The sequence below is a fragment of the Phyllosticta citriasiana genome, assembly GCF_038021145.1.
Source record: "Phyllosticta citriasiana strain CBS 120426 chromosome Unknown IWZ02scaffold_13, whole genome shotgun sequence".
NCBI classification, from domain to species: domain Eukaryota; kingdom Fungi; phylum Ascomycota; class Dothideomycetes; order Botryosphaeriales; family Phyllostictaceae; genus Phyllosticta; species Phyllosticta citriasiana.
Window position 1 is genome coordinate 828,951 of NW_027117290.1, and position 12,468 is coordinate 841,418.

General features: G+C 54.0%; 3 protein-coding genes across 3 annotated transcripts; all 3 read left to right on the forward strand.

Annotated features, from left to right (window-relative positions):
* Positions 1-265: 265 nt before the first annotated feature.
* Positions 266-2,778, forward strand: IWZ02DRAFT_425421 (platelet-activating factor acetylhydrolase). The gene is made up of 2 exons (XM_066765894.1): positions 266-977; positions 1,026-2,778. The coding sequence occupies exons 1-2, from the start codon at positions 697-699 to the stop codon at positions 2,302-2,304; spliced, it is 1,560 nt and encodes a 519-aa protein (XP_066619771.1). The 5' UTR covers positions 266-696; the 3' UTR covers positions 2,305-2,778.
* Positions 2,779-6,347: 3,569 nt separating this feature from the next.
* On the forward strand, positions 6,348-7,208 carry IWZ02DRAFT_383408 (PUA-like domain-containing protein; the record flags this gene model as incomplete). The annotated part of the gene is made up of 1 exon (XM_066765273.1): positions 6,348-7,208. The coding sequence occupies one exon, from the start codon at positions 6,348-6,350 to the stop codon at positions 7,206-7,208; it is 861 nt and encodes a 286-aa protein (XP_066619772.1).
* Positions 7,209-7,955: 747 nt separating this feature from the next.
* IWZ02DRAFT_460393 (transcription factor IIA, alpha/beta subunit family protein) lies at positions 7,956-10,195 on the forward strand. Its single transcript, XM_066768151.1, has 4 exons — positions 7,956-8,292; positions 8,391-8,492; positions 8,922-9,934; positions 9,989-10,195. Exons 1-4 carry the CDS (start codon positions 8,275-8,277, stop codon positions 10,026-10,028), a joined length of 1,173 nt encoding a protein of 390 aa, XP_066619773.1. The 5' UTR covers positions 7,956-8,274; the 3' UTR covers positions 10,029-10,195.
* The last annotated feature ends 2,273 nt before the right edge of the window (positions 10,196-12,468 follow it).

The window sequence follows — 12,468 nt, forward strand, 5'->3', positions numbered from 1 at the left end:
CGTACTGCGCTGATACTAGTTGCACCGGTCAACCCAATACTGCTTTGGTCCTTGACTCGTTGGCACATGCGGAGTGCACTTCAAAATGTCTGGTGAAACAGTCTGTGTGTCCAGCGTCGCAGCGGGATCCAACTCTTTTGGTCCTTGGGGATCTGCGGGTTCAGGGCTGAAGGCTGCATGTGCTTGTGGACGTCGATCACGAAGCGACAATCCAACGGCCATGTCGTGCGTGGAAGAAAAACCGAAAGTTGAGCTTTTCTACCTAGTCGGATTGCTGGTCGCTTACATAGGTTAGGTACTGTAGCTCGTCGCACCGCCGAGGAGCAGCCCTGCTGCAGCCCTGGGATCATCACCTCGACAGAACCCAGCACGCGACCTGCCATCCAAAACCGTCGTCTCGTCTTATCCTCCCTCACCACCTCCTACCCGCATCCATTGCATCTTGACATGTGCGGCATTCGACTGAGAGCCTCCGGTCGCGGGCCCCCCCCCCCGGCTGCATCGGAGCGCCGACGGGACGGCGCTACGTGCGCATCGTCCGGGCTGAGATCTAACGTCATCGAGTGTCGCGTGTCCTAGATTCCCGTCGCCTGCACAAGTTTCTCCCACCTTCTTCTGTCCCACACAGTCCTATATGGCTGCCTCGGAGCCTTAGAACCCTCCTCTCTCCAATTCCTTTTCCTCTTGCCGCCCACCATGTCTTGGTTGTCGAGCCTCAAACCCGTCTCTACTCTGCCAGACTATCCTGGCCCGTACAAAGTTGGATCGATCGATGTCGAAATTCCCGTCGCCAGCCTGCACTCTCCAAGCCCGGCGCCCGATTCGAGCATATCCACCGTCGCATACCGCATCTTCTACCCATGCGAACTCTCCGCTGGCGACAGACCAGTACGATGGATACCCAACCCTCAAAGGGGCTACATGGCTGCGTACGCTCGCTTCATGGGGGCCAACTCGGCTTTCGCCAGTGTCTTTGCGTAGGTTGTCTCACATCCACTGCGTGGCTCGATACTCATTCGCAGCAGATTCTTTCCTCAACTCTTCTACTACACCAACATTCCCGTCCATCGGAATGCGCCACTCCTCTCGCCCCCAACCAAATCGTCCCGGTGGCCAGTCATGGTCTTTTCCCACGGCCTAGGAGGTACGAGAAACGCATACTCGCAGATTGTTGGCTCTGTTGCGAGCCACGGAGTTGTGGTCATTGCACCAGAACACCGTGACGGAAGCTGCCCTATCTCGTACATTCGGGCGACCCCAGGTACTCCAGCAAAGGCGGTGGACTACGTCACGCTCCCCCATGAGCCAAGGGACGATATATGGGAAAGGAGAGACGAGCAGCTCAAGATTCGCCTGTGGGAACTCGGTGTCATCCACGACTCGATGCTCAGAATGGACGCTGGCGAAGACGTTAGGAATTTGGATGAGAACAAGTCGAAGAACAAAAAGCTCGATACAAGCAAACTACTGTCCATGTTCAAGGATAAACTTGACATGCACCGTCCAGGCTCCATTGTTTGGGCAGGGCACAGCTTTGGCGCCGCGACGATGCACCAACTCGTCAAGACCGTCTTTTGGCAAACGAGTCCAGAGCGCAAGTACGCCTACGTGCCGCTCTTTTCGCCAAAAGCCACGTCGGAAATCGCCAAACAAATCACATCATTCTCCCCAGTTGTACTTCTGGACATGTGGTGCCTTCCTTTGCAAAGCCCAAATACCAGGTGGCTGAAGGACAAGCCCATGCCGTGCTACGCGGCACCTGGACCTGGCGGCAACAACCTCGTGGCCATTCTCAGCGAGGCCTTCTACAATTGGACTGTGCACATGAAAGAAACGAAGCGACTACTCTCAGAAGATCCATCGACGAGTTCGCCAAGAAAGACGAAACCTGGTCCTCGGTTTTTCTACCCCGTCTCCTCGGCGCATCTTTCACAATCCGACTTTGGGCTCCTTTTCAGGTGGATCTCAAAGACAATTTTCCACGTCGAAGAGCCTGAGCGCATTCTCAACCTCAACACCCGTTGCATTTTGCAGATGATGCGCGAAACCGGCTATGAGGTTGCAGAAACGTGTCGCATTGATGCCGAGGAGGAGACGGAGGCAGCAAAGGGCAAGGACATGGAGGTTTTCGAGTCCACCATATCAGGTGACTGGAAGATTCTGGATACCCGTGGCCAGGTCCGAGGATGGATCGCCGTCACGACCGATTTGTACGAGCAAGGACAGGATTTGACTGCAGCATCGAGTAAGAGCCCTGCAGATGCCGTCGTCGAGCACGAGGTCTTGGGACAGGCATCAAAGTAAGATGAGTTGGCACTCTTGTCAAACTTGTTTTCCATTGCGAAGCACAAAACTGCTGCATACATGAAGGCGCAAGGGAATGACTAGGCATATAACATTTAGCACGGCATGGGCGTTGGGTTCTTGGATTAGACATCTTTCGTAGTTGCTACGAGGAGGGTCCAAAGGTGTATTTGAGATTGCTACTATAGGTTTCAATTTCAAGCTTGCGGTATAATCGTGCCCTCTTTTCAATAGCATCGTGACACGCGCTTGAAGCAAGTGTCAAGGTGAACGTATTGCCTTACTATGGAATGATGACTTCTAACATGAATGCCTCAACAATTTCAAGGACACCTGGCGCGAGACGGCGTGAATGCTTCCTGTCATTGGCGCGGACAAGCTGACGAACACTCCCATACACTCACCAAGAACTCCCTGCTGTGTTTGCAAATGCTCAGCCGTAGACGCAAAGTTATTGTCAAATCTTCCTCAAAGCCTGTATTGCGTTGTCCACGCACTTAGACATCCTGATTGGGCCGACTAGATCACGTGAGGATGTGATCTGCTCGCGGCAAGAGTTGCCCGGCGCTCCCTGTTTTCTGATTGGTCGCGGGCCGAGTCCGGACGCGCCTCGAGAAGCTGCTCCCTGCCTGGGCATCCGCGCTTGTTACACAACCTCCGCAATCCAAGGAACCTGAACTGCCTCTCCACCTTTGACATCGGATCTCTTCATCGGCCAGGTCAGTTCTAACATCCTTTTCCAACTACTCAAAGTACGTGACCTGGCTTTTTAATTTCTTGTTTACCGAACCAATCCTGTGCTGTCGCGATTGGTACGCGTCAACACCTGGCACCAGACACGTCCAAAACATGGCCTGGATGGTCCTAGTTCAGAACGTGTCATCAGCTCCAAGCTTTCCCACATTTGCACTGGTCAAAACCTAGTTCTCTCTTTCGCCTCTTGGCGCGTCTATATTAACATCTGCGACTTTTTGCGAGATGCACACTGTGCACTGTTCTAACCGACTGTCTTAGAGACCAAAACTGCGAGCAGCAGTCACAGACAGCAGCTGCTCTGAGCGCTGTGCCTAGGCTTTCATATCTAAGGCTACAGCTTTAACTCGCGCTTCATTCTTTATCAAACCACTCGGCGTCTAACGCTACAATTACGTGACACAGTGGCATCAGTAAACCTACTGCGCCGACAACTCGACAATCACCTGAGCATCAAGAGCCGTTGTCGCGATGGGACTGGATCCGGCTTGGGTTGACGAGCAGGTGGCGTGGCTGAAAGCCCCGCGTCTGTCAACCAAAGAGCTAGTAGCTCGTGGTCGCGACAGGATTCGAGACCAGCTGGCAGCGGCAGAACGAGAGCGAAATGCGCCAATTGAAAGAAATCAGACCGCCTCAGCCTCTCCGGTGATGGGTGTACGTCCCAAGCTATGTTCCCTTTCAGTCTCCTTGCCACGGCCAAAGCTGACACATTGCGACACCAGCTTCCTCATGTCGCGCCCAGTACTCTTCACCAACAGAACCCGTCCGTTCATGGAGCACAAAAAAGAAAAGAGCCTGACTGGAATCTTGCCGCTAATGCGTATGCAAATGGCCACCCAGCCCAAAGGCCGAGGGTGCCCGCTCCATGGGCGAACCCTTGGTCACCCTACATGACGACACCAAATCCGGCGCAAGCATCGTATGTGCCCGCCTCCTCAGCAATCAACTTGAGTGTGTCAACGACGTCGTTATGGAATTCCGCCTATGCAATTGGTCAAAACCAAGCATATGCTCATGGGGCCCCAGCTGCGCCCAATGGGAACCACGGAATATTGTCACCGGATGAGCGGGTCCCCGTACATCAACACATCCAGCAGCTTCCACCTACCCAAACAACTGTTCCTGCATCGGCGCCGGCATCGGCATCTGCTGTCGCAACTCCTCCATGTTCCAATCAGAACATGCGGGAATCACAATCACAATCTCACATGGCTCCTCCGGCAAGAAATGTCTCATCCACGGCACCGTCTTCTCCAGTCATAATCAAGCAGGAGGCTGTGGCTTCATGTCCAGCGCAGCGATCATCTGCTGAATCAAACATTCACAATAGCCGCTCGACGACGGTCGAAGCCAGATCACCAACCGGCCCCATCAGCGGCACCTCATCGCCGCGCCGAAATAGTTCACTTGACGTCAATACCGCCCAACCACAGGGAAGGAGCTCATATCATGAGCCCTCTAATGCCAACCTTAGCCGGTCACCTGAAGAAGCTCAAAGAGCAACTCCAAGCATGCCTGTTGACGCTTCACCTAGCATGAACAATGCAGAGGCATCAGCATTGGGCCCAGCCATTGGGGAGACAGCCACAATTAGGAGGTGCCCTGCGGTAGGGGGCTCAAGTCCACAGTTACCATCTAGCCCGACAAGTGGTTGCGCAACCTTGCCTTCAACAGCAAACGTGGGCGAGTCACAGGGTATTGACAGCAACAAGACGCCGGAAGACCAGTCACATGGTTCAAACGCCTCATCAAGTGGCCGCCAACAATCTGCGGATGCGGAAAGAGTACAAACGGTGCAAAGTGCCGTTATCATGGATTCTGCCGAGCCGCTTGCATCAGCAACCGTTTCACATCCCCTGAACGCCTCGCAGTCATCAATAGTACGCTCCTGTGAAAGCACTGGCATCCACGAGAGTCACCCTGTGGGTGCAGCCGCTGCCCTATCTCCAGGTACTAGCAGCGGCACGGCTCGTGTCTCACCACGAAGTCCTTTAATGGTTCCCCTGGTTCCCACACCGGCGGATGATGCGATGCCGGTGGACGAACCGAGCTCACAGGGTCAGAGTGATGACCACATAGAAGCGTCTAATAGCACTGCGCTACCTGAGCTCGACGTTCCGCACTCCACTCCGCCTACCCAAAACACTGAAACAACTTCACGGGCTTCATCTTCGTCCCTCCCCTCGCTCGTTGAGTCTTCCTCAGAATCTTTTTCTCGCGGTGCACCTAGAATTGAAGGCTCGATACACCAAAAGCGGCGGCGATTGGTTTCTTTCACGACCAGCCACTCAAATGATGACACCTGCGCCGCCCCAGTGACGTTGAAAACATCTACCCAAATACGCACGGGTTCATCTGCAGCGTCTGCCAATCCTCGGGACATGCCAGCATCGTCTGTGGGCGGCGTTTCTCCCTCTAACACAGGAACTAAGGAAACCAATGCTGAAACTGAACGAAAGGGCTCCCCCATCGATTCCAGTGATTCAGCAAGTCGGCGCTCATCAGATGGGGCCCATCCCACGGAACCAGCATCCAACAAAGCCCCCCACGAATCTCGCCCGGCGAGGCAACCATCTTACAACGTCTGGTCTGATAGGCGATGCCCAAGTGCCCGACACGGATCGCCGGCAGAGACGACGAGTGATGCTGCACCGGTGAACAAGGAAAAGGAGCTTCCCTCAAAATCTGCAAATTACATGCCTGCTCATGTACGACATCGCCTCGAGACGAAGTGGCCCGAATCAAATTTGAGCAAATATGAAGCTCTTAATCAGAAACAGATGGACATCATCGCATACTTGGCAGGCAAACGTATCCCTGAGCGAGTTGTTCAAGCACACATCAACATGGAGGCGCTCAAGCGCATGGAGCGGAAAACCAAAAACTTTCAAACAAATGTTTCTGGAGACCCATACCCGACGGATTTCGATTGCGTCCAAACCAAAGAAAATTACCTTACTTGGCAGGACAAGCACCCCGGCGCGGCGCCCAGACACTTTCCCTCTCCAGAGAGGGATCATTTTGAGCACCTCGTGCGCAAGTTCGCCGCGGAAGTCTCGAGTGACGGCTTTCTTGCCTTTCAGAAAGAGCTAGCATGGCGCAGCACAGACGAAGGCCTTAGCACGCAGACAGAGCGTGCTGAGCGAACAGAGCCGGCGTCATTGTTACCCAAACGAAAATTGACATGGCCTGCGTGGTATGAGAAGATCAAACCACAACAGTGGCAAAGTAGAGCCAAGAGTGGCGGCTTCGCTGGCGTAGATGCCAAACTTGGCAAAATTAAACAGCTCATGAGGGGCTGTGCAGAGAAAAAGACGAATGCATTCGATGACATCAGAAGAGAGCTGCACCAGCTGCCCTTCCTGGAGGTCACCGCAGTCGCAGTAAGAAAGGCTCAAATGCTCCACGTCGAAACAGGCCTGCCGCAGCTATTTGAGTCTGAGTATAGCAAAGGTGTCGACTATCCGTGGGATATCCAGGCAGACGCCTTCGAGCTGTACAACCGTTGGTGTCTCAGAATATTTTCCACTGATCTCTTGAGAGGAATTGTAAAGTCACAAAAGGCTCACAACCGGAGTACCGACCGCATTGAACCGGGATTTCCGGGCAAGTCGGGAGCCGCGTACTACGGACAAGGAGATCTTGTGAACGGGCAGTGGTGGCCGACTCAGCTCTGCACTGTACGAGACGGAGCTCACGGCTCAACTCAAGGCGGTATCTATTCGGTCAAGGACAAGGCGGCCTTTTCCATCATCGTGTCCGGAGGCTCACAATACAACGATCGCGACGAAGGACAAGAGCTCTGGTACTCAGGAACCAACTCGACGGATGGCAAATACACCGAAAACACCCAGAGTCTGATACTGAGCGTCGGGGACAAGAAACCTGTCCGCGTCATCCGCTCTCACAATATTCACAAGAAATCCAGCAAGTTTCGGCCTGCGCGTGGTTTCCGCTACGATGGCCTTTACGACGTTGTCGACTTCAAGGTCGTGGATGAATCCAAGAAGGCGTGTCTTTTCCATATGGTGCGCAGGCCTGGTCAAGACCCCATCCGCGCTGAGGGTAAGGCCATGCGGCCTACCCAGGAAGAGATTGCCGAGTACGACAAGATCAAGAAGATGCTGAATGAGGTGGGCTCGGATGCTTAGAGGGCCTCGGTGCGATGTGTTTATCTGCGGCGGCACCATGCCTAAAATTGTTGTTTCTTTGGTGTGTGAACTGTCTTCATACGGAATCTGGGTGGCTTCTATGAGAAGTCAAGGCCTTGCAGATGCCAGTTTGCTTGACGTGGGCCGAGCAGGTAAATCTTTCATTTGTTTCCTTCTCGATGGAGTTAAGTCTTTTGTGGTGGGGTTTTGTCGAAGGGGGAATCAGCGTTGCTCCAAGTCGGCGCCTCGAAGATGGTTGCTTCGGTTGGATTAATAACTGGATGAGCGGCCTTCAGGCCGGGAAAATGGACGATGATGGATAGGCCAGAGCCAAAAAAAGCAGGCCTGGTAAAATGGCCATAGGTAGCCTCCGCACTGAGCGGGAGGGCAAATATTTCTTTCACTCACAAGATAACAGCCGAAAGAATTCAGGGGATATATTGTGGCACTCATGGATCGAAGGTGAAATGACCATGTCAAACAAACCACAATGCTAATTGGAAGGGAATGTAGGTTACAAGCCGGGGAGGTTGCGGTCAAAGAGGCTAGCACTCCCTCCTTGCTGGCACGGCAGACGGTACCTTGCATGAGCCGCTATAACAAGGTAGCGAGACGGCACAAAAGAACGGATTATCATGCCGCAGGCAGCATACAGAGAGTGAAAGACTTGTCCACCAGTACCGTGGTGAGCTGAGGGAGGCATGGGCGGGCGGGCGGTCGTGGACGGCTAAACGTCGGCACCGAGGCGTAGCGGCAGACGTCTGGGTCGTATCTCGACCGCTTGCGGCGAGCCAACACTCATTCTCTACCTTGCAAGCAAAGACAAAGACGCAACCCCCGCCGTCGCAGGACATCACGACACGATATCTCGCCCGTATTGTTGATAGCAAGACAGAGTAGCGACTAGACAGAAGGCGCAGAGCAGCAGAGCGACCGGTGGAGTGCCGACAACGTCGGTCGGGCCCCTCCCCATTCCAGCGACCTCCAGCTTGCCAGTACACCTCACGACGGCGTTTGCGTCTCGACTACCACGAAGCTACCTGGCCTTCACAAGCAATCGGCCAACATGTCCAACACCATCACCGTCAGTAGTGAAGCCCGCCTTGCCTTGAAGCGCTCTGTTTCTTCCCTCGCGAACCAAGCTGCGCAACAACAAGGGCTGACAATCAACGACGAGCGCAGGGGTCCATCTTTGGGCAGATCATCGAGCGGGTTGTCCTGGCGTCGCAGAATGACTTTGAGGAGAGCGGCGTCGACCAGCAGACGCTGCAAGAGATGAAGGAGGTAGGTCATGGTTGCTGTCGTCATGCCTCTTTCCCTTTTGCGTCATGTCATGGGCAGCGCCAGGCCGAGCCGGCGAGGAGCCGCACCCCATTGCAGCAGTTAGCGACGAGGGCGACTAGAGGCGACAAGACAAAATGGGCGTGTTGTCGTCTTTCGGTCGCTGTGACAGCTCCAGGCTGCCTGCGAGCGAGGGATGGCAGGAAAAGCGGGGTTGGCTGGGCTGGAAGGAGCCGGCGGACTCAGAGGCGATCGGGAGGGGCGAGGGCAACGCTGCCACTTTGTATCTGCCTTTCGCCTATTTTATACCTCCTTCCGGCCCCGCTCCGCCTGCGCCAACCTCGTTTCGGCTAGCGCCGCACGTGATGATACCACCACTATCACCACCACCACCACTTCTTCATCATCTTTTCCTCGCTAACCGTCTTGCAGATTTGGCAGAAGAAGCTTTCCGGCCTCCATGTCGCCCAAATGCCCTGGGACCCGGCCCCGGCCCCGCCCATGAAAATCTCAAATCCCCCAACCGTCCCCTCCAACGACAGCTCAAAAGCTGTGCCCCAGCAGATGCAACCTCCTGCTTCACAGCCGCCTCACCAGTACGCCCAGAATGCGCAGGCCGGTGGTCCAAGGGTCAAGACGGAGCCCGGATACCCTCCCAATATTCCTAACTACCAAATGAACGGCTACGGCTCCATGAATGGCTCCAACATTGCCCAGCAGCGTGCTGCCCAGCTTCTCCAGCAAAACTTTGGAGACCAGGCCAATGCCTCGATTGCGTCCGCCTATCCTCAAAATAATGTTGGCCTGCCCGGTCAACAGCAGCGTCCCATGAACTTGCAGATGCCTCCCAATAGGCAACAGCAGGCGCAGCATGCGGCGCAGCACTCACCCCAACAGCCGCAGCAGCAGGGCCCTCCGTCGCAAAATCCCCAGCAACACCAGAGCTCAGTCTACGCCGCCCAGACTGACGGCGCTGGCGATGCCGACCTGGCGGATTGGAAGGCCTTGGTCGCTTCAAGACGTGCCGAGGCCGCCGGCGACCCTAGCGCCATGCACGCTGCAGATGGCATGCTGCGGGCGCAGTTTGAGCAGCGCATGGACGTCATTGAGAGTGGCTTGATGCAACCGCTCGAGGAACTTCCCAGTTCCAAGGGCAAAGGCAAGAAGCGTAGAGGAGTGCCGCTCGCTAGCGCCGCTGCTGGGTCAAGCGTCATCCCGCAGTTAGACGGCGAAACGGGTCTCGAGGACGATGCGAAGGTTGAAGAGAATGACGACGAGGCCATCAACTCGGATCTCGACGACTCGGACGAGGAGCAGATCCAGGGCGAAGAGGAGGACGGTCCGCAGGGCGACACGATGATTTGCACCTACGACAAGGTGCAGCGCGTCAAGAACAAGTGGAAGTGCACCCTCAAGGACGGTATCCTGTCCACTGGCGGCAAGGAGTAAGTGCAACTAAGTCATGATCCAAAACAAATCCAACTGACTCGCACTTCCAGCTACCTCTTCCACAAGGCCCAGGGCGAGTTTGAATGGTAGACGACTAAACGAGCTCACGCCAAAAACGGCTGGCAGCTCGAACCAAAACAGACATGTTCGAGTGGTTTCCTGCTGGCCCATGAAAGTGCTGTTTTCTTTTCCCTCTCTCCCAAACCACTCACTTCTTCGTGTACTTTAAGTCCCCCACTTCTCCCATCTCGAACCCCCCCCCCCCCCCCCCTTTTTTTTTTTTTTTTTTTTTTGCTCCTCCTGGTTTCCGCCCTTCCTCCATTTTACATTATTGCGGTACAGTACGGCCTCTTCGCTTTTATCAACCAACCAAATCAATCAATCGGCAATTGTGTGTACGGTTCAAAAAATTTCTAAATCAAGAAAACAAAAAAAAAAAAAAAAATTCATACTCCGACCAATAGATTGGACATCTTGTGTCGCGGCTTTTCTTTTCTCTCGTTGCGTGTGGTGTGGCTAAGGTGGCTAGCTGCCAGCCAGCCTTTGATCGACTCGTCTGTCATTGCTGTCATTGGGAAGCGCCGTAAGTCTGCAGCTCCCCTGACTGCGTAGACAGACGCGGCGAGATGGCTGCTGCGTTCGCGTCTGTCGCCCATGACGAAGAGGCTGCACGGCTGAGGAACGGATGGAAGGACGGACAAACAAGAGAGCGGGCACACAGCAGACACAGAGGGGAAAAAAAGGAAGAAGAAAAAAATCCACTCTCTCACTGCCCTTTCGCGCGTAGTCCAGCTTTCACACACAACCCACATCTCCTCTGCTTCTCCCCTCTCCTCCCCGCTGTTTTCCTCATCCCCACAAGTCCATCCATCCATCCATCCGCTGATCCACCAGCTGCTTATCGATTCCAGTCAATGCGGTCTCCCACTGCTTTATCCATTTCTCCTTTTCCTTTTCCCTTTTCCTTCTCACTACTTGCTTCTTGTTCCATTATTGGTCTCTATCGGTCGGTCGAGAGTTGTCTACTTCAGATTTTCCTTCAGCTTCGCGAACGATACAACGAACAAATGGACGAATGCGTGCGTGCGCCTCATGCTTTGTTTCGATTGCGCGGGGGAGAGGGGGGCTTAGAGGCGCAGTGACATGGGGTAGTGGTGGTGGTGGCAGTAGTGAGTGGACGAAGCAGAACAGAACAACAACAACAACAACAACAACAACAACAACAACAACACTGGGTCGACAAAATGGCCGAGGGGGAGGAGGGAGGGGGAGCGAACGGATGCGATGAATGAATGAATGAATGAAGGGAAGGAAGGAAGGAAGCAAGGAGGGAAGGAAAGTGGCCAGCCAGCCAGCCAGCTAGCCAGGCGCATGCTTCAAGCAAGATAATCATTCCCCACTACTACCTTACTTATGGGTTACCTACCATCCCTTTTCAATGCCATGCTTATTCTATTTCTCTGAGTGGGTTTTTGGCCGTCAGCCTGCCTCGCCAACCCACTGTTATCAAGATAGTTGTGATTGATTGATTGATTGATTGGTTGGGAGCGGTGCGGGTTGATACTGTGTCTCTTCTGCTTACAGACTAGATTGACTATACTAAGGAAGTCGCTGGCTGGCTCAATCCGTTTCTCATCCATCTTCTGTCCTGTTGTCTTTGCCTGGGCCAATTGCGACGACCATGTGTGCCGTGGATTATCGATGCGTGAGGGGATGGGTAGGGTGGGCTGGGCAGTGGTGGTGGTGGTGGTGGTGGTGATGGTGGCGAGAAGAGGGGTGGACGTCTAATAATCAATCAATAAAGCTGTCTCTTGTCCCACCCCCCCTCCTCCCAAGGTCAAGGCCAGGAAGCAATCTGTCCAAGTTGCAATAGCTGCACGTCATTAGACTGGATGTTAATGTAAGAAATTAAATGTTCTAGAGAGAAGAAAGAGGTAGGTGCATATTGACTAGTGACGCATGATGGCAGCAACAAGCAGCAGCAGCAGCAGACGGTACAAAAAGATAAGCCAAGCAAGTAAGCAGTCAATCAATCGTATTGTTTTTGTTTTGCGTGCTTCTCTATCTAGACGCTGAGTTGGGAGGAAGGCAAGAAGATGATGAAAGACTGGTGGCGCTGTTGAAGGCAGGCCCGAGTGCATCTGCCACTTTTATTTTTTTTAATTTTTTTTTTTTATACCAAGGGACGCGCGCGTGGAAGTCGCATTCGACCAAAAACCCAGAGCCGCAGCCAAAGTCACAGGACCGATCTCGAATCTGATCGGAACACGATACGACACGTCGCAAGGCTCGAGTGTCACGCCCCGCCACGCCCCGCCACGCCAGCCAGTCATCCCATCCCATCCCATTCCACACCAAACACAGCGTCACAGGGAAGATTTCATCAAGGGCAATGCAGCATTAAGCAAGAAGAGAAACGGAGAGCCGGGGGGAAACAAGCCAAAGGCACGCAGGCAAGCTGCAGAAAGAAAGCCACAGGGCCCATTGAAGCATTTACATGAAGGCAAGGAAAAGCAAGAACCGCCGTGGG

Excerpts from the sequence above, each read along its gene's own strand:
- IWZ02DRAFT_460393 (XM_066768151.1), top strand. Across the intron at positions 8,493-8,921 it reads CGCTGCAAGAGATGAAGGAG|ATTTGGCAGAAGAAGCTTTC; the intron begins GTAGGTCATGGT and ends ACCGTCTTGCAG. Across the intron at positions 9,935-9,988 it reads CTGTCCACTGGCGGCAAGGA|CTACCTCTTCCACAAGGCCC; the intron begins GTAAGTGCAACT and ends TCGCACTTCCAG.
- IWZ02DRAFT_425421 (XM_066765894.1), top strand. The coding sequence starts at position 697 with ATGTCTTGGTTGTCGAGCCTCAAACCCGTCTCTACTCTGCCAGACTAT. Across the intron at positions 978-1,025 it reads GCTTTCGCCAGTGTCTTTGC|ATTCTTTCCTCAACTCTTCT; the intron begins GTAGGTTGTCTC and ends CATTCGCAGCAG.